At 43.4% G+C, this 22,192-nt stretch overlaps 1 protein-coding gene across 1 annotated transcript in view; it reads left to right on the plus strand.

Moving 5' to 3' along the window:
- Window positions 1–22,192, plus strand: part of KCNN4 (potassium calcium-activated channel subfamily N member 4) — an 81,190-nt gene extending 58,998 nt beyond the window's left edge. Inside the window, exons 3-8 of the mRNA XM_056542551.1 lie at window positions 4,828–5,225; window positions 7,542–7,674; window positions 8,477–8,587; window positions 18,773–18,891; window positions 21,358–21,427; window positions 21,539–22,192. Coding sequence (XP_056398526.1) covers window positions 4,828–5,225; window positions 7,542–7,674; window positions 8,477–8,587; window positions 18,773–18,891; window positions 21,358–21,427; window positions 21,539–21,685 — 978 coding nt within the window. The 3' untranslated portion in view covers window positions 21,686–22,192. The remainder of the gene's footprint in view (window positions 1–4,827; window positions 5,226–7,541; window positions 7,675–8,476; window positions 8,588–18,772; window positions 18,892–21,357; window positions 21,428–21,538) is intronic.

The following is a 22,192-nucleotide window of genomic DNA, read 5'->3' on the forward strand; positions in this document are numbered from 1 at the left end:
GTGTCTGGTAGCGCCCCCTACAGTACAGGGAGGTATTACATGTTCTGTACTCTTTACCTGTATTACTGAAGTGTATGCACTGACTGGTGTCTGGTAGCACCCCCTACAGTACAGGGAGGTATTATATGTTCTGTACTCTTTACCTGTATTACTGAAGTGTATGCACTGACCGGTGTCTGGTAGCGCCTCCTACAGTACAGGGAGGTATTACATGGTCTGTACTCTTTACCTGTATTACTGATGTGTATGCACTGACTGGTGTCCGGTAGCACCCCTACAGTACAGGGAGGTATTACATGGTCTGTACTCTTTACCTGTATTACTGATGTGTATGCACTGACTGGTGTCCGGTAGCACCCCTACAGTACAGGGAGGTATTACATGTTCTGTACTCTTTACCTGTATTACTGAAGTGTATGCACTGATTGGTGTCTGGTAGCACCCCCTACAGTACAGGGAGGTATTACATGTTCTGTACTCTTTACTTGTATTACTGAAGTGTATGCACTGACTGGTGTCTGGTAGCACCCCCTACAGTACAGGAAGGTATTACATGTTCTGTACTCTTTACCTGTATTACTGAAGTGTAGGCACTGACTGGTGTCTGGTAGCGCCCCCTACAGTACAGGGAGGTATTACATGTTCTGTACTCTTTACCTGTATTACTGAAGTGTATGCACTGACTGGTGTCTGGTAGCACCCCCTACAGTACAGGGAGATATTACATGTTCTGTACTCTTTACCTGTATTACTGAAGTGTATGCAGTGACTGGTGTCTGGTAGCGCCCCCTACAGTACAGGGAGGTATTACATGTTCTGTACTCTTTACCTATATTACTGAAGTGTATGCACTGACTGGTGTCTGGTAGCACCCCCTACAGTACAGGGAGGTATTATATGTTCTGTACTCTTTACCTGTATTACTGAAGTGTATGCACTGATTGGTGTCTGGTAGCACCCCCTACAGTACAGGGAGGTATTACATGTTCTGTACTCTTTACTTGTATTACTGAAGTGTATGCACTGACTGGTGTCTGGTAGCACCCCCTACAGTACAGGAAGGTATTACATGTTCTGTACTCTTTACCTGTATTACTGAAGTGTAGGCACTGACTGGTGTCTGGTAGCGCCCCCTACAGTACAGGGAGGTATTACATGTTCTGTACTCTTTACCTGTATTACTGAAGTGTATGCACTGACTGGTGTCTGGTAGCACCCCCTACAGTACAGGGAGGTATTATATGTTCTGTACTCTTTACCTGTATTACTGAAGTGTATGCACTGACCGGTGTCTGGTAGCGCCTCCTACAGTACAGGGAGGTATTACATGGTCTGTACTCTTTACCTGTATTACTGATGTGTATGCACTGACTGGTGTCCGGTAGCACCCCTACAGTACAGGGAGGTATTACATGGTCTGTACTCTTTACCTGTATTACTGATGTGTATGCACTGACTGGTGTCCGGTAGCACCCCTACAGTACAGGGAGGTATTACATGTTCTGTACTCTTTACCTGTATTACTGAAGTGTATGCACTGATTGGTGTCTGGTAGCACCCCCTACAGTACAGGGAGGTATTACATGTTCTGTACTCTTTACTTGTATTACTGAAGTGTATGCACTGACTGGTGTCTGGTAGCACCCCCTACAGTACAGGAAGGTATTACATGTTCTGTACTCTTTACCTGTATTACTGAAGTGTAGGCACTGACTGGTGTCTGGTAGCGCCCCCTACAGTACAGGGAGGTATTACATGTTCTGTACTCTTTACCTGTATTACTGAAGTGTATGCACTGACTGGTGTCTGGTAGCACCCCCTACAGTACAGGGAGGTATTATATGTTCTGTACTCTTTACCTGTATTACTGAAGTGTATGCACTGACCGGTGTCTGGTAGCGCCTCCTACAGTACAGGGAGGTATTACATGGTCTGTACTCTTTACCTGTATTACTGATGTGTATGCACTGACTGGTGTCCGGTAGCACCCCTACAGTACAGGGAGGTATTACATGTTCTGTACTCTTTACCTGTATTACTGATGTGTATGCACTGACTGGTGTCCGGTAGCACCCCTACAGTACAGGGAGGTATTACATGTTCTGTACTCTTTACCTGTATTACTGAAGTGTATGCACTGACTGGTGTCTGGTAGCACCCCCTACAGTACAGGAAGGTATTACATGTTCTGTACTCTTTACCTGTATTACTGAAGTGTATGCACTGACTGGTGTCTGATTGCGCCCCCTACAGTACAGGGAGGTATTACATGTTCTGTACTCTTTACCTGTACCAGAGTTATCTGCTCCTTCGGACACCAGGTGAGGGCGGTTCCATGTTACTTTTTTAGGACATTGCATGTTCAGTACAGGACCCCAAAGAAGCTCCTGTCCTCTACATAGACCAGTGTTTCCCAAGCAGGGTGCCCCCAGCTGTTGCAAAACTACAACTCCCATCATGCCCGGACAGCCTTTGGCTGTCCGGGCATGCTGGGAGTTGTAGTTTTCCAACAGCTGGAGGCTCCCTGCTTGGGAAACACTGACATAGACAGTAATTACAGCTCCCAGCAGATCTTTATTACTTTTATATGTAAGGATTTGCTTTATCTATATTAGTTATCTACTTAGTTTTCTTTAATCCTCACTTTTTCCTATTTTTGGATGACATTTTGGGTCTTCAGAACCAATTACCAGGTTTCCATAGAGTTCTGGTCGCAACATACAATGGTTTCAACATACAATGGCCATCCTGGAACCAATTAATATTGTAACTTGAGGGACCACTGTATAGAGTGGACTGTATAGCGCCCCCTATATCCACAGCTGTTGAAAGTGGTTATTTCTTAAAGGGGTATTCTGGGTTTATACATCTTATCCCCTATGCAAAGGATAGGGGATAAGATGTATGATCGCAGGGGTCCCGCCGCTGGAAACCCCTGCGATCTCGGTGCAGTCCCCGGCATTCTGTGTAGGGCGCTGCCTCCGAGACGGGGATGTGACATCACGGCCACGCCCCTCCATTCATGTCTATGGGAGGGGGCGTGATGGTCGTCACGCCCCCTCCCAAAAACATGAATGGAGGCGTGGTGTGACATCCCTAGGGGGAGTGGCCGTGATATCACGTCCCCGTCTCGGAGGCAGCGCCTGGCACAGAATACCGGGGGCTGCACAGAGATCACGGAGGTCCCCAGCGGCGGGACCCCTGCGATCATACATCTTATCCCCTATCCTTTGCATAGGGGATAAGATGTATAAACCCGGAATACCCCTTTAAATTCTTTCTAAATACATTCCAGATCATTCTTCTTTGATATAAAAATACATGACATTTACAGGGCGATGAGACAGCCATGTGTGAGACATTAACGGTTTCCCCCAGTCATGCGCCCATCCCGGTGACTCAGATCGCCGTCGCTTTGTAGTCATTTTTTGCCTTCTTTTTCTGTAAAGAAGGATATTTTGGCAGGAGAGCTATTATTCTAGGTGTGTCATGACCTCTGTGTTTAGGCAAACCCCGCGCCAGGTTTATTGGCACAATCTAAACCAGTTGGGTGGCTCCACCACAACGTATTTACCGGTTGCTGGGAAGATACGTTGACCGCACCTATGGTCTATCTGTGTGCTTGGCATTCATATTAAACTTTTTCAGAAGCAGTTAGAAGCGGACAGGGACTTGATTAGTCGCCTTCTACCTATTGGGAACCAAGCAACGCTCCATCCGCAGCAGGGCCCCTCTTTCTATAGGTCCCAGAGCAGCTGCCTCTATGGTATGAACACAATTAAAGGGGTATTCCGGTATCAGAAATTCGTATTTAATTAAGACCGTCACCTCAAAATATCACAAATTGTACTCACTTCAGTATGACTTTGTGTGATTCACCTCAGACAGGATGTTGTGTAGTCCTTTCTTTGTCAGTGCGGTGTTGTCTCAGCAGCTCCCCGACTTCTCTCTTCCGTGACGCAGCATCATTATCTGTCTCAGGAGGCGTGGCTGAAACGTAGTATACTACGGTTTTAGGTCCGGTCAGAACTGCATACGGGTCAAAAATGAGCCGACCGGAGTCACCGCTCAGCTCCTTAAAGAAGATGCATTTCAACGCCGGTCCGGCTGAGGTTCGGCAGTGCACGGTTTCCCCCTCCCCGAGCCGGATCCGGCAACCGTAGGCTGAAAATAAGGTTTCTGGGAATTGTAGTACTGAGCAACATCTCAATGAGAAAGTACAAGGCTAAGACCTCCAAAACAAATACATTTTTGGTGGTTTAAAGGGGTACTTCACCTTTAGACATCTTATCCCCTATCCTCAGTGGCGGGATCCCCGCGATCTTGGCTGCGGCACCCCAGACATCCAGTGCACGGAGCGAACCTCACTCTGTGCTGGATGACTGGCGATGCTGGGCGGAAGGTCTTGACGTCACAGTTACGCCCTGCTTGGGATGTCACTGCCACGCCCCCTCAATTAAAGTCATTGGTCGGTCACAACCCCTCCAATAGACTTGCATTGAGGGGGTGTGGTCGAGACGTCACAAGCGGGGTGTGGCTGTGACGTCATGAGCCTCCGGTGCTGCACCAGACGCTCTAAACGAACGCATGGTGCACCAGGGAGATTGCGGGGGTCGCAATCAGACATCTTATCCCCTATCCAAAGAATAGGGGATAGGATGTCTAGGGGCAGAGTACCCCTTTAAGAAATGGGGAAGATTGGTAAGGATGCTTTATGCTTCGGCAGCATTTTTTATTACCTGAAGTTGGAATACCCCTTTAATTCTTATACAACTGAGCCTTGTAAGACACGAGCTAACACAATGTTTTATGTCGTCTTCTCCTCAGCTCTTCATGACGGACAATTCCTTGGTGCACTGGCGCATCGCCGTGAATGCTAGGAAGTCGGCATGGATTTTTCTTGAAATTTTGGTTTGTGCCATCCACCCATTCCCCTATGAGCAGCAGTGTGAAGGAAAGCTTTCCATGGTCTCCCTCTCACAAGTTGACATATTCCTGTCTATCCTGATGTTCCTACGTGTGTACCTGTTGCCCCGGACTGTGCTGCTTCATAGCAGGATGCTGGTAGACGCCTCCTACAGGAGCATCGGGGCCCTAAACAAGATCAAGTTTCAGTACCAGTTTGTCATAAAGATCCTGATGAATACTTGTCCGGGCCGGGTCCTGCTCATACTGACCATCAGTCTTTGGATTGTGTCTTCTTGGATCCTGTCTGTGTGTGAAAGGTGAGAGGGCATCTAACATCTTATAAATGAACAGCTAAGTGTCAGGGAGGAGGAGTCATGGTGCTCAAATGCCACAGCCCGGCACAAATTCTCGCATGCCCTCGCCATCACGCCCCTTCTTATCTATGTACAAAGTTCTGCAAGTCAATCAAGGAGGGTCTGGGAGGTGAGAGTGAGTAAGGAGGTGTTCCAGGCTGTGACACTTAAGCAAAGAAGCTCCGCCTCCTTGACACTCAGGTGAAAAATAAGAAGGTGATTTCATAAGGTTTGGCAACCACCATCAGCTCCAGGAAAGGGACAGTTTGCTTTTATACCATAACAGCTATTCAACTGTGTCCGCAACACTGAGCAGCAAATAGTTTCTCAAGTGGTGAAAAGGTTTAGGTCCATAGACATATAGTAGTTATATTCTTGTATATAGGAGCAGTATTATAGTAGTTATATTCTTGTATATAGGAGCAGTATTATAGTAGTTATATTCTTGTATATAGGAGCAGTATTATAGTAGTTATATTCTTGTATATAGGAGCAGTATTATAGTAGTTATATTCTTGTATATAGGAGGCAGTATTATAGTAGTTATATTCTTGTATATAGGAGCAGTATTATAGTAGTTATATTCTTGTATATAGGAGCAGTGTTATAGTAGTTATATTCTTGTATATAGGAGCAGTATTATAGTAATTATATTCTTGTATATAGGAGCAGTGTTATAGTAGTTATATGCTTGTATATAGGAGCAGTATTATAGTAGTTATATTCTTGTATATAGGAGCAGTATTATAGTAGTTATATTCTTGTATATAGGAGCAGTATTATAGTAGTTATATTCTTGTATATAGGAGGCAGTATTATAGTAGATATATTCTTGTATATAGGAGCAGTATTATAGTAGTTATATTCTTGTATATAGGAGCAGTATTATAGTAGTTATATTCTTGTATATAGGAGCAGTATTATAGTAGTTATATTCTTGTATATAGGAGCAGTATTATAGTAGTTATATTCTTGTATATAGGAGGCAGCATTATAGTAGTTATATTCTTGTATATAGGAGCAGTATTATAGTAGTTATATTCTTGTATATAGGAGCAGTGTTATAGTAGTTATATTCTTGTATATAGGAGCAGTATTATAGTAATTATATTCTTGTATATAGGAGCAGTGTTATAGTAGTTATATGCTTGTATATAGGAGCAGTATTATAGTAGTTATATTCTTGTATATAGGAGCAGTATTATAGTAGTTATATTCTTGTATATAGGAGCAGTATTATAGTAGTTATATTCTTGTATATAGGAGGCAGTATTATAGTAGATATATTCTTGTATATAGGAGCAGTATTATAGTAGTTATATTCTTGTATATAGGAGCAGTATTATAGTAGTTATATTCTTGTATATAGGAGCAGTATTATTGTAGTTATATTCTTGTATATAGGAGCAGTATTATAGTAGTTATATTCTTGTATATAGGAGCAGTATTATAGTAGTTATATTCTTGTATATAGGAGGCAGTATTATAGTAGTTATATTCTTGTATATAGGAGCAGTATTATAGTAGTTATATTCTTGTATATAGGAGCAGTGTTATAGTAGTTATATTCTTGTATATAGGAGCAGTATTATAGTAATTATATTCTTGTATATAGGAGCAGTGTTATAGTAGTTATATGCTTGTATATAGGAGCAGTATTATAGTAGTTATATTCTTGTATATAGGAGCAGTATTATAGTAGTTATATTCTTGTATATAGGAGCAGTATTATAGTAGTTATATTCTTGTATATAGGAGGCAGTATTATAGTAGATATATTCTTGTATATAGGAGCAGTATTATAGTAGTTATATTCTTGTATATAGGAGCAGTATTATAGTAGTTATATTCTTGTATATAGGAGCAGTATTATTGTAGTTATATTCTTGGATATAGGAACAGTATTATAGTAGTTATATTCTTGTATATAGGAGCAGTATTATAGTAGATATATTCTTGTATATAGGGGGCAGTATTATAGTAGTTATATTCTTGTATATAGGAGCAGTATTATAGTAGTTATATTCTTGTATATAGGAGGAAGTATTATTGTAGTTATATTCTTGTACATAGTATTATAGTAGTTATATTCTTGTATATAGGAGGAAGTATTATTGTAGTTATAGTCTTGTACATAGTATTATAGTAGTTATATTCTTGTATATAGGGGGCAGTATTATAGTAGTTATATTCTTGTACATGGGGTAGTACTACAGTAATTTTATTCTTATCCGTAGGAGGTAATAGTATATATATATATATATATATTTGTTTTCTCAGAGACTACCAAAGGGCAGGTAATCTGGCCAGTGCTATGTGGCTGATTCCCATCACCTTCTTAACCATTGGATATGGGGATATGGTGCCTGATACTGTTTGTGGGAAGATGGTGTGCCTTTTCACTGGAGTTATGGTAAGACCAAGACTCAGGATCTGAGAGAACAGGGAAATGGTAGAACACAGTAGAATTGGGTTGGGATAAAATAGAAGCCATCTTGTTTTTGATATTATCCTATATCTTCACTGGAATTAAGTTTTACTTCGTATTCCCATTTGGCACCATTTACATTATCTAAATATAAGACTTATATCTGTTTCTAAGAAAGCGGGATGAAACCCATTGGATATACTCCTGACACATTTGCTTTATTCCTATCTTATTCAAGCAATTCCCAATCACAATTGCCTATCACCTTAAAAGGGAACTCCAACCCTAGACATCTTATCCCCTTATCCTTTGTATAGGGGATAAGAAGTCTGATCACTGAGGACCCCTGCGATCTCAGCTGCGGCACCCCATACAACCACAGTGAACTTTGCTCCGTGCCGGATGACTGGCGATGCGGGGCGGAGCCTATTGACATCACGGTCACGCCCCGCTCATGATGTCATGGCCATGCCCCCTCAATGCAAGTCTATGGGAGGGGGCGTGACGCCCCCTCCCATAGACTTGCATTGAGGGGGCATGGTCGTGATGTCATGAGCGGGGCGCGGCCGTGACGTCATAAGCCTCTGGCGCTGCACCCAATGTTCTAAACGAACGCCGGGTGCAGCAGGGAGATCGCAGGGGTCCCCCCTGATCAGACATCTTATCCCCTATCCTTTGGATAGAGGATATGATGTCTAGGGGTGGAGTACCCCTTAAAGGCCCATTGAGAATACATAATGGATTCACTGAAGCTGTAGAAGGGTCTCACCTTGTGCATCTCTTTCAGGGGGTTGCTTGTACGGCTTTAATCGTTGCTGTAGCTGCGCAAAAACTGGAATTTACGAAAGCAGAGAAGCATGTACATAACTTCATGATGGATATACGATATATGAAACAGGTAAGTGATACATTATGGGGTTATGATCATACACATGATACACTTCAGTTTATTAAAGAAAACTGCCTTTGAAAATCCCACCACTAGGGGTCCCCATACCTCTTGGGACACTGATGAGTCCCACAGCAGCATGAGGGTGTCCAAGGGTCATGGACACGAGATGGCTGATTGACAAGGCTGCAGGAGGAACACAGCTTGAAGCAACACGCCCCCTCCCATAAACTTGCATTGAGGGGGCAGGGCGTGACATCATGAGGGGGCGGGGCTATGATCTCACAAGCTCCCGGCGCCAGCTAAAGCGTTCTGAACAGTGTGTTCCAAAGGCTGAGCAGCGGAGTACCCCTTTAAGGGTATGTCTACTTGAAATGGATACTCTGCAGATTATCTGGTTGGAAATGTTGCAGTTTAGTAAGGCACCAGCAAAGTGGACAAGGTTTAAACAAATTAATGTGCTCTGTGGACTTAGCATGAAAATTGACCTGTGGTACAGATTTTAAAGGGGTATTCTGGCCAAACACATCTTATCCCCTATCCAAAGGATAGGGAATAAGATGTCTAATAGCTGGAGTCCTGCCGCTGGGACCCCCCCCCCCTTTTTTTCTCCTACTCTGGACAGTTCTTAAAATGGACAGAGATGTCAGCAGAGAGCACTGTGGTCATGATGTCAGCAGAGAGCTCTGTGTTCCAAAAAGAAAATAATTTCCTCTGTAGTATTCAGCAGCTAATAAGTACTGGAAGGATTAAGATTTTTTAATAGAAGTAATTTACAAATCTGTTTAACTTTCTGACACCAGTTGATATAAAAAAAAAAACGTTTTCCCCTGGAGTTCCCCTTTAATCCTTCCAGTACTTATCAGCAGCCGTTGTTTCGCACGGGTTACGTGCTTCGTCTGGCCTTTGAAGGCCAGACGAAGCACGTAACCCCTGCGAAACAACGGCTGCTGTTGCCTACCGCTTACCCTCCCCCCCCCGCTATATGTCCCTCCCCGTCAGTTACATGTATGTGAGTATTTTGCTACATTAAAGAAGATCGAGAAGCGGCGGTGAGTTGCCGGCACCTTTTATTCTTTGTCTCTCGTATTTCTCAAGGTCTGCTGACCTTGAGAAAGGCTACACAGCTGAAACGCGTCGACCCATGTTTTTAACATGATTTGGTACCCTGATGTTTTTTTAAGAAATTAACATAAAAGCTGGTGTTTTACATCTACTGATGTGTCTGGAAGTGCTGAGGGATCTTCACTCCAAGTGAGTTACTCCTTTCTACTATTCCATTAAAGGGGTACTACTGTGGAAAACTTTTATTTTTATTTTTTTTTATAAATCAACTGGTGCCAGAAAGTTAAACAGATTTGTAAATCACTTCTATTAAAAAATCTTAATCCTTCCAGTACTTTTTATGGGCTGTATACTAAAGAGAAATCCAAAAAAGAAATTTCCTGTGATGTCCTGACCCCAGTGCTCTCTGCTGACCTCTGCTGTCCATTTTAGGAACTGTCCAGAAAAGCATATGTTTGCTATGGGGATTTTCTCCAGTTCCTAAAATGGACAGCAGAGGTCAGCAGAGAGCACTGGGGTCAGGACATCACAGGAAATGCATTTCTTTTTTGGATTTCTCTTTAGTATACAGCCCCTAAAAAGTACTGGAAGGATTAAGATTTTTTAATAGAAGTGATTTACAAATCTGTTTAATTTTCTGGCACCAGTTGATTTATAAAAAAAAAAAAAAGTTTTCCACGGTAGTACCCCTTTAATACCGTAAAACCGCAGAATTTTGGTCCCATGTCAACATAACTTTACCGTGGGAACTATTATATTACCCACCTTACAGAATATAAAATTCTTGATTTCTAGGAAGTAATTTGCAGATTATCTATGTACAATCTTCTTGAAAGCCCTCTCACTGTTATATTTAGTTATCCTAAAAATATGGCATTTTGATTTGACTTCTTCCTACATTTGATCCGCAGCTTCTCTGGATATAGTGTCTGTCTCGTCTTTCGGCTTCTGTTGGTCACATAATATTCTTTAGCAATAAACTTCTCTTCCAGGAAATTGTCTTCCTCTCCATAATCTGAGATGCATTAGCGATTCCGCCCCCCCCCCCGTCCTAATTTATCCCATAGGAATGATTAGGAGTCAGACAGGTAGATGGGAACTGTCTGTGTTAATGGGATGATGCTAACGCTTTGCAAATCATTTTCTTTTTTTAATAATAATCGTTGAATCCAAATATCTTATGGATTTAGTTTTAATATGTGGCAAAATCTTAATGGAAATTGTTACTAGAGATGAGCGAACTTACAGTAAATTCGATTCGTCACGAACTTCTCAGCTCGGCAGTTGATGACTTTTCCTGCATAAATTAGTTCAGCTTTCCGGTGCTCCGGTGGGCTGGAAAAGGTGGATACATTCCTAGGAAAGAGTCTCCTAGGACTGTATCCACCTTTTCCAGCCCACCGGAGCACCGGAAAGCTGAACTAATTTATACAGGAAAGGTCATCAACTGCCGAGCCGAGAAGTTCGTGACGAATCGAATTTACTGTAAGTTCGCTCATCTCTAATTGTTACTATTGATTTCTTCTTAAAAAGGAGTTAAAGGGGTACTCCCCTGGAAAACTTTTTTTTTTTTTTTTTTTTTTTTTTTATCAAACGGTGCCAGAAAGTTAAAAAGATTTGTAAATTACTTCTATTAAAAAAAATCTTAATCCTTCCAGTACTTATCAGCTGCTGTCATGATCCACAGGAAGTTCTTTTCTTTTTGAATTTCCTTTATGCCTGACCACAGTGCTCTCTGCTGACACCTCTGACCATTTTAGGAACTGTCCAGAGCAGGATAGGTTTTCTAAGGGGATTTGCTTCTACTCTGGGCAGTTCCTAAAATGGACAGGGGTGTCAGCAGAGAGCACTGTGGTCAGACAGAAAGGAAATTCAAAAAGAAAAGAACTTCTTGTGGATCATAACAGCAGCTGATAAGAACTATATAGTGGGAAGGATCGACTCCTTCTGTGACAGATATGCTCTCACAGTCCATACGAGCAGATCACACATAAATCAATTCAATGCATAATCGAATGTTTGCTTGTACAAGTCCCCTAGGCGGACTTAAAAAGGGGGCGGACAAAAGTCAAAGAATGTTTAAAAAATATATAATATAAACAATACTTTTAGGCAAGAGGAAAGTGGGGGTGGCACCACTGCTAAGGGTATCATATGTGTAATTCTGCCCTTCGGGAAAAATAGGCAAACAGGGTGGAGGTCATGGGGTGCATAAAACTAGAATGAACAGTATCCAAAATGTATAAAAATAGAAAAAATTGTTTTAGCACTCACCATATGGATGACCTTTCTTTTACAATTCCCCAGCTACCGGCATGGAAGGGGAGGATAAACCGCACAGCCGAAGCCAGTGACGGCAACAAGCCTTGTTTTGCGGTCTTTCCGCTTCCTCTGGCCTCACTGTTGGATTCTCCCAGAAGTCTTTTACAGGAAATCCAGGATGACTATGCAGAAGGAGGATTAGTCTGACAAATTTTTTCAAAGTGCAAAAAATTATGAAAACATGTCAAAAATAGTCTCTGTTAAAAAAATATGATACATATGTAGTAATCATAAAAATACAGTCAGCTCGTTTCTGTCGTTTAGACCCAGGCTCCAGAGCGCATCAGTGCGCATAATCCACAATCCATTTTAACTAACAATTGCTTTGTCTTTGATGACAAATGGTACACACAAAAGTCTGGTACAGCGACGGGCACGCCAGTGGTGTGCACATTCGCCAATCTGTTCCTTGCTGCAATAGAACAGAAAATGAGTTAAAATTCCTCCAATCCATTTTTACTTCACATTAAAACGTATGCAAGGTTCGTGGACGACGTATTTATTGCCTGGAACGAAAGTAAAGAACAATTTAACAAATTTCTCCTATATCTAAATAATCAAAATTAAATGAGTATATTGATCACCAGCAATTTTTCAGAACATCACATCAAATTTTTAGATGTAGAATAAATCAAGTCACCCATCTTACCACAAAAGGCTTTCGGAAAAAATCAGCAACAAATTCATATTTACATTTTTCCAGTAATCATCCACATCATACTAAAAAAGCAGTACCCTACAGCCAACTCCTCAGACTAAAAAAGATTAACAGCAACAGAAATGATTTTGAAACACGGGCCCTTGAACTAAAGGAACGTTTGTCTATCGGAGGATATCCAGAAGAGCTTTTGAATGAAGCACTACTAAAAACCGAGAACATTACTCGGGAAGAGTTAGTGTTTAAACATAAAAAAGAGAATAAAGACGATAAAAACAAAAGGTTTGTCTTTACATTCCAGTACAACTCTATGTCAGATACCATCAAGAAAGCCATACCGAATAATTGGTACATCCTGGAAAGGGATCCGGTTCTACAAGAAATGACTTCGAGAAAACCCTTGATAGCTTTTAGACGCAGTGAAAGTCTAAAAAATATCCTAGTAACTTCTACATTTCGCTCCAGTAAAAAAGCTTCTAATAACTGGCTCAAAGAAAATGAGCTGAAAGGGAATTTTAGATGCGGAAAATGCATCCACTGTCCCTAGTCGATAAAAGGAGCATATCTGAAATTGGGAAGCACAGATGTCATGGTGAAGGACTTTATATGTTGCAGGTCAGAGTAGGGAATATATACCATCCTTTGCCCATATAAATTCTACTATATTGGATCAACCAAAAGGCACCTCTTTTCCTGTTTTAGGGAGCACAAACGCTCCCTAATAACGGGGTTAGGACCAGCAAGGCTTATACAGCACATGAAAGAAACGCATAATAGCGATGGAAATAAACTCACCTTTTTTGGTCTGGAGAGAGTGACAGCTGAAAGCCTGGAACGGGAACGTACATTGAGTCAGTGTATTCTGCGCACCGAAGCGCTCGGGATCCTGGGTCTAAACGACAGAAACGTGCTGACCGTATTTTTACGATTACTACATATGTATCATATTGTTTTTAACTATTTTTTACACGTTTTCATTATTTTTTGCACTTCGAAAAAATTTGGCGGACTAATCCTCCTTCCGGATAGTGATCCTGGATTTCCTGTAAAAGACTTCCAGGAGAATCTAACAGTGAGGCCAGAGGAAGCGTGAAAACCGCGAAACAAGGCTTGTTGCCGTCACTCAGCTCAGCTTCGGCTGTGCGGTTTATCCTCCCCTTCCATGCCGGTAGCCGGTGAATTGGAAGAGAAAGGTCATCCATATGATGAGCGCTAAAACTATTTTTGTATAATATAAACAATCTTTGCGGGCAGTTTGCCGGACACATCTGGCTAAATCTCTGACGCCACTTATAGGAAATAGTTTGTTCTTACCGGATGTTGAAACATCTTCCTTCCCCGGATTCCCTGCTACAGCTCCTTTAGCCGTTCGACAAGTTTTGTCTGGCTCCTCCCACAAACAGTTTCCAGAACTGGTGTTGGCAGACCCGTTTACGAACAAACACTCTTTGGAATACGGCCAACTGTGGCATTTTGTGTTTTTAAAGGGGAGCAAGCTGTCTTTTTTGAGGGATTTAACAGAGTTTGAGTCATTGTGCGTCTCGACCCAACCCCCTGTTAAAGGGGGTACTCCACTGGGCAGCGCTGTCGTCATGCCCCCTCCCATAGACTTTTTTGAGGGGGCATGGCCGTGACGGCACTAGGGGAGTGACCGATCCCAGCAGCACGAAAACAGCATTTGGAACATTTACTTCTGAACGCTGGACAGTGGAGTAGCCCTTTAAACAAAAACTCCGCTCTTAGACATCTTATCCCACCGCTGGGGACCCCCGCAATCTCCCTGCTGCACCCAATGTTCGTTTAGAGCGTCGGGTGCAGCGTCGGAGGCTCGCGATGTCATGGCCACGCCCCCTCAATGCAAGTCTATGGGAATAAATGACCCTTTAAGTCATTTATTCTTAAATTCTGCTTTTTGGGCATGAGTTCAGCCATCATAGCAACAGTTGGCACAACATAGTGAGCGTGGATTGTACGTGGTAGGCTCAGAAAACAATGTAGATCCGGTGCTGGGACCAGCGGGAGCCATCAGCCTGAGAACAACCTTACTGAACACAATAGTGAACTCATCTGCCAGCAGGTTCTTGACCACATTTCTACCTGCGTTGTAAATAAAGCCATACTGTACCATAGGAAGGGAGATCTTACAGTAAGTGGCGGTATCCTGTGACACAACCACTGTTAAAAACATTTACAGGGATGCTATGATTAGGTACCATGCGAAATACAGCAAAAAACTACACAAACTACGCCCTCACAATAAATAATCCACACCCCAAATTTATACCAGTACACCGGTACACCGCTGCTAGACATATTATCATCTATCCAAAGGATAGGGAAAAAGATGTCTGATCGCTCGGGCCCCCGCAATCTCCCACAGTCCACGGCGTTCTAAACAAACGTTGGGTTTCTACGGCAGTGGTCTTTATGTCACGCCCTGCCCCTCCATTCATGTCTATGGGAGGGGGCATGTCGGCCGACATGCCCCCTCCCATAGACACAAATGGAGGGGCGGGGCGTGACATCACGAGGGGGTGTGGCTGTGATGTCATGATCACGGCCTCCAGCTCCGAGCGTTCTGAACGAAATGTAGACTTGCATTGAGGGGGCGTGGCGTCACGAGCCTCCAGCGCTGCACCCGACGCTCTAAGCGAACGCCGAATGCAGCAGGGAGATTGCGGGGGTCCCCAGAGGCGGGACCCCCGCAATCAGACATCTTATCCCCTCTCCTTTGGATCAGGGGTTCAGTCCTGAGAAAAAAAAAAAAAGTGGGAACTCACCCAAGATTTCCACTCAAGGGTTGGTCCTGCAGGACTCCTGCTAATGGGAACGGTGTTTCTGCTGTGGAAAAAGCAGTTCCTATTCGTTCCTGCAGGACTTGAGCCCTGCTTTGGATAGGGGATAAGATGTCTAGGGGCAGAGTACCCCTTTAATTGTGTCTGGCCTACCCAACTTTCATCTGGATTTCTCAAGACCAGTTGTGCCTTTCATGGTTCCAAATAAATAGTACCACGTAATACCCCCGCTAAAAAAAATAATGCGAAAAACAATAATGCCATACAGTACCCAGAGCAATGCATCAAACAGTATGTATACAGATATTGTCCCACTGAGTGCCCAGATCGACAGTACCATAGAGTGCCCCTTTAACTTGCCTGTTTTCACATCTATGCCCAACACAACGAGAAAGAATACCCATAATTAACGAAAAAAACAAAACACTGTACGTATGTTCCTTGGCACCTACCCTGCCAGTTATGTTGTTGTGCCGGTCAGTAGTGTGGGCATGTCAAACTATCCACAAAATACATGCCAAGCGTCGCCTGGTGTAGTTAAGGAAACGGGAGTTACGCCACCGAAGGGGCCCAGAGCAGCCGTATACATTGTGACCTTCTGATAACGGTCCAGCCATTCTATTAATACAGGCAATGGAGGCTTTTTATCCATCTCCAAATCTGCCAAGGTCTCCAAGGTGCCATTCAGAGTCACACAATGCTGGGAGGTGACATGGAGGGCGTGACCTTCAGTTTCTTATTATAGTCGGGTCAGAAGACTTCAGCTTCCTCACAGGAAACAATTAAGATTTCCATTCAGGAAAGGAGACATTTATGTATCGCGTTGTGGCAGATTCACAATGGAGAGAACCAGGGGCACGATTATCTACCAGATGGAACGTCCAGATTTAATCTTTGAAAAACCCTGTAAACAAAAACTTTACAGACCAATCCGCCCCTAAATAAAATTAAGTGACTGGATACACTACGTTAAAGGGGTACTCCGGTGAAATGTTTTTTTTAGAGGGGTACTCCGGCCCCAAGACATCTTATCCCCTATCCAAAGGATAGGGGATAAGATATCTGATCGCGGGGGTCCCCTGCAATCCAGCATGCAGCACCCACCTTTGCTCTCCGCAGAGTGTGAAGCGTTACGACCACGACTCCTCCCCCATGTGACATCACGCCCCGCCCCCTCAATGCAAGTCTATGGGAGGGGGCGGCAGTCACGCCCCCTCCCATAGACTTGCATTGAGGGGGCGGGGCGTGATGTCACATGGGGGAGGAGTCGTGACGTCACAATACTCCGGCCCTGTGGTCGGGAGGCAAAAGACCGAGAACCTCCAGCGCTTCCGGCAGTACTTACAGGTGGGTGCTGCATGCTAGATTGTGGGGGTCCCCAGCGGCAGGACCCCCACGATCAGACATTTTATCCCCTATCCTTTGGATAGGGGATAAAATGTCTTGGGGCCAGAGTACCCCTTTAATGCATCTGCCCCATGATGCCCTCACTGATTGGGACCTCTGTGGGGTGAAGCGGGTCCCATTCAGCTGACATGACTGCCGGAGGTCCCTTATCTCAAGATTGTTGTGTTTTTACAAACTTTTTTTTTTTTTTTAATAATGAGAAGTGCCCTTTTTTTCTACTTGAGCCCCTGCCCCCCCCCCAAAATGTCTGTGCAGGTCCCTGCAAAATGTTAACACTGCAGTTCAGCTAATCGCAGGGCTGCCGCGGCAGCGGGTGATAGGCTGGGCAGCAATGTGATGTATGGGGCCCAGTCACCAGAAAGAAGACCACGCTGGAGGAAAGCAATACCAGCGGCACCGAGGGGATGTAAAGGTTTATTTTTTTAATTGTGGCAGCCCTGGCATTTAATGCTACTTTTTTTTTTTTTGCTGGAGTACCTCTTTAAAAGTTCCCATAATAAAGACAGCTAAATTCTCTTCCTCCTATGTATGCGCCACCTCAGCCTTTGGGTTGGTTCAGGGTTTAGTGATAGTATGCAGTCATGCTCCTGGTAGTCTAGAGTGGCTCAGTGGAATTCCCAGTATCTCTGGTGGTCTCAAGGAGCAACGAGGGTCTCTGGTGGTCTCAAGGAGCAATGGATAGTCATATCTGTTGTGGTCTGTGGTGGTATATGGGTTAATAACCCTGAAGGTCTAGGTGGGGTTAGTGGTTAAAGGGATTGTCTGGCAAAAGAAACGACTTGCGTTTTGTGTCAAAAAGTATAATGAAGTAACTTACTAATATTTTTTTCAGCCGTAGTGCAGAGATCCTCTATATCAGCTGTGCTCTTTCCAATGTAAGCTGAGGCGTCACATCACAGGTTCTGAAAGAAGTCTGCTCCATCCCTCCTCCCCCTCCATTCTGGACAGCATGGAACGAGGCCAGTGAGGTGAAGGGGAAGCTGGTATTACTGCTTATTAGATTTAGGCAGCAAGAAGCCTGTTCTGACAGAAGCCACCGTGACTGAAAACGGCTTCCTGCTGCCTTATATAATGAGTCATAAAGCTAAAGAGCAGTAATACAAGCTCTCCCCTTCACATCGCTGATCTTGTCCTGTGCTGACAGTAGGCAAGGAGGAACAAAGCTGACTGCTTTAAATGGGCACTCTCAGATACAAAAACTTTTGATATGTTGTAAAGCATGTATAACCAATAGGTTTTGCAATTGCTTTTATTAGAAAATTTTCAGTATTTCATACTGAAAAAGTCAGTCAAACTGTCCCCCCTGCTTGCTTGGACACATACTAGTCCTGCTGTGTCCATGCATCATCACCTATGTCATGGACACACTTCCTTGATTGACAGCTGTGAGCACAGGGCTCAGAGCTGGAGGAATAATCCTTCCACTGTCAGCTTGTGTCCCGCTACTGTCAGTGAGGACAAGCTGGGAGTTGTAGTTTTGCTAATGCTAGGGGAGATGTGAGCAGACAGCATACTGAGGGAGGGGGCGGAGACCTGCACAGTGAGGCCACGCCCCCTCCCTTTGAGAGGAATTCAGACTAGTGAGCTAAATTAAAAGTGTAATAAAAAAATAAATAAAGGTGCTAAACACATAAAAATTAGATGTACATGGTCAGGATTAGGTACTGAGTGATATATTAAAAAAATGTTTTTGTTGGATCTGACGGGTACACTTTAAGTGCCTGTGACGTGACATCTCAGCTTACACGTGACAGGGCACAGCGGAAATTGAAGGTCTCTGCACTATAGCTAATACCATTATATTAGAAAGTAAAAGCAAAAACATCATGGTTATCGTACTATCTGGAAAAGCATGGAGGAAGGATGTAATTGTTATTATTTGAGGTGGTTTTTTATGTTTTTTGCTTCTTACCATGCGTTTTGTTTGTGTTTATTTTATCATTTTAGATCAAATGTGCAGCGGCCAATGTACTGGGAGAGGCCTGGCTACTTCATAAACACACTAAGCGGGGAGATATGGCCAAAATCCAGCTATACCAGCGGGAGCTGCTTGGGGCCATTCATATGTAAGTCCAACCTCACAAACATCTGATGCCCCCATCCTATTGAGAAATGACAGGATACATTTTGCACATTCACAGAATAGGGGATAACTGATTGGTTGAGGTTTGACTACTGGGACCCCCAATGGTTATGGGTGTGGTTGAGCCTGGGTGCTGCCACTTCATTCATTAGGGGGACAATTGACCTCTGTTCTGGAGGTCCCAGCATTTAGACCCCACCAATCAGCTATTTATCCCATATGCCCTTATCCCTATTTAAAGGGGTACTCCGGTGGGGAAAACATTTTTTTTTTAAAATCAACTGGTGACAGAAAGTTACAGATTTGTTAATTACTTCTATTTAAAATTCTTAATCCTTTCAGTACTTTCCAGCTGCTGTATGCTCCACAGAAAGTTGTGTAGTTCTTTTCTGTCTGACCACAGTGCTCTCTGCTGACACCTCTGTCCGTGTCAGGAACTGTCCAGAGCAGGAGAGGTTTGCTATGGGGATTTGTTCCTGCTCTGGACAGTTCCTGAAACCGACAGAGGTGTCAGCAGAGAGCACTGAGGACAGACAGGAAAGAACTACACAACTTTCTGTGGAGCATACAGCAGCTGGAAAGTACTGGAAGGATTAAGAATTTTAAATAGAAGTAATTTACAAGCATAAAACAGAGCATACAACAGCTGATAAGTACTGGAAGGGTTAAGGTTTTTAAATATAAGTAATTTACAAATCTGTTTAACTTTTTGGCACCAGTTGATTAAAAAAAAAATGTCTTTCCACTTGAGTACCCGTTTAAAGAAGCAAAATGTATCCTATTAAATCTCACCATGACGGTGGCAGTCTATTCAGTACGGGCAGATCAATGGATGTCCTAAGATGGTCGTAACCAAGGGAAACAAAACACAACCTAGCAGACTCATGGGCGATTAGTAAGTATATGTATCTCAAACAGTACATTTTCAAAAATGATTCTACACTTAAAATATGTTTAATTTCACATAAAACATCAGTTTAGTCCTATTTATCTTTGTGGGAGAACCCCTTTTAATATGAGACTTTTAGGGGAAAAAGTAGCTGTCAGCCATGTTAGTACTTATTTGGCAAACTTTTCTGCCACGTGGTCATCTAGTAAGTATCCTATCCGTTACGGTGGGAAATCCTTCCCCTTCAAGAGAGAAAAAGGAGAGAAGAGAAAAAGAAGAGAAAGAGAGAGAGAGCGAAAGAGAGAGAGAGCGAAAGAGAGAGAGCGAAAGAGAGTGAGAGAGAGAGAGAGCGAAAGAGAGAGAGAGCGAAAGAGAGAGAGCGAAAGAGAGTGAGAGAGAGAGAGCGAAAGAGAGTGAGAGAGAGAGAGCGAAAGAGAGAGTGAAAGAGAGAGAGAGAGCGAAAGAGAGCGAAAGAGAGAGAGCGCGAAAGAGAGAGAGAGAGCGCGAAAGAGAGAGAAAGAGCGAAAGAGAGTGAAAGAGAGAGAGAGAGAGTGAAAGAGAGAGAGAGCGAAAGAGAGAGAGAGCGAAAGAGAGAGCGAAAGAGAGAGAGAGAGAGAGAGAGTGAAAGAGAGAGAGAGAGCGAAAGAGAGTGAAAGAGAGAGAGAGAGAGAGTGAAAGAGAGAGAGAGTGAAAGAGAGAGAGAGCGAAAGAGAGAGAGAGCGAAAGAGAGAGAGAGCGAGAGAGAGAGCGAAAGAGAGAGAGAGCGAAAGAGAGAGAGAGAGCGAAAGAGAGAGAGAGAGCGAAAGAGAGAGAGAGTGAAAGAGAGAGAGAGTGAGAGAGAGAGAGCGAAAGAGAGAGAGAGCGAAAGAGAGAGAGAGAGCGAAAGAGAGAGCGAAAGAGAGAGCGAGAGAGAGCGAAAGAGAGAGCGAGAGAGAGCGAAAGAGAGAGAGAGCGAAAGAGAGAGAGAAAGCGAAAGAGAGAGAGAAAGAGAGAGAGAGCGAAAGAGAGAGAGAGAGAAAGCGAAAGAGAGAGAGAGAGAGAAAGAGAGAGAGAGAGAAAGAGAGAGCGAAAGAGAGAAAAAGAGAGAGCGAGAGAGAAAGAGAGAGAAAGCGAGAGAGAAAGAGAGAGAGAAAGAGAGAGAGCGAAAGAGAGAGAGGGGGAGAGAGAGAGAGCGAAAGAGAGAGAGAGAGAGAGATTCTATGATTCTAGGACATGGTTGAAATAGAAAAGAAAACCTATACTTACCCAGCCATGGTCCCCCAGTCTTCTCTCTTCTTGCTGCTTCTGAGACAAGCCCCTGATGCAGGCCCTGCCGAGTTGGCCAACCACTGGTTGAGAAGGGACACCATTGCGGTCATTGATTGGCTGAGCCGGCAGGTAAGTTGTTTTTCTAATTTTCTCCCACCCAACACCATGTTAGTTTTTTTTACCCAGTTGATAACCCCTATAAACAGAAGCAAGGATTGCTCAATAGAAATTAAAGTGAATCAGTTTTACTATCCACCGTGACACGGCGACCCTTAGATGAAATTTTTCTAACCCATATATTTATTTATGCAGATTCCGCCGCAGAAGGATAAAACACAAAAATCTGAAGGATCAGGTCAATTCCATGGTTGACATTTGCAAAGTAAGTAGAAAAAGTTGGGTGCAATAATTACTATATTGTGACTATTGGGGGATGACGTCTCTTTGGTCAAACTTTCCGGGTGTCCCTTCAATGACGTCTTATGTTCTTCAGATGCAGATGATCATGACCGACCTTGACTACAACTTTAGCTCCTCGCACCAAGTCCTGGAGAAGAGGATTGATCAACTGGACAAAAAACTGGATGAAATTAGTCGTTTAATATTGACAGCCATAGAGTCTCCGCAGTTGTCCCACTGACATGGACAACCTGGGATGACTGGACGGCCCACTTGAAGCGAATGGATTCCTCTGTTGCTTTCTTTACCACTGAATAATTGTCTTCCAATAATTGCCCGCTCCTTCATTGTTCGAAGGATCAAGGGGAAAATAAATTTCGGCTGCTTAGAGCCACCACAGGGCTGGTTACTACTAGATTAGTTGACTTGACTTCGAAACTACTGATGATGTCTTCAAAGAGATTAGGCTGACTGGTGGCCTACACGGACAATTTATGTTGCACAGATCATAAGCTTTTACGTCCATCTAAAAATGGAGCATATATCATTTTTAAAATGGGAGATTATTATTGTCTACAATAGATTTGTAGAAAATAGGATTATTGTCAACGACAAAGTTCGGCTAAAAGAGATCGAAACCGGCACTGCAATCCAAAATGAGCACCGTCCGGGAAATGAGACACCGGCAAAAAACACTTGTGGGGCTGCCACGGGGGTGCACTCCAAAATAGGCAACTTGAAGCATACA

The sequence above is a fragment of the Hyla sarda genome, chromosome 10, assembly GCF_029499605.1.
Source record: "Hyla sarda isolate aHylSar1 chromosome 10, aHylSar1.hap1, whole genome shotgun sequence".
NCBI lineage: Eukaryota > Metazoa > Chordata > Amphibia > Anura > Hylidae > Hyla > Hyla sarda.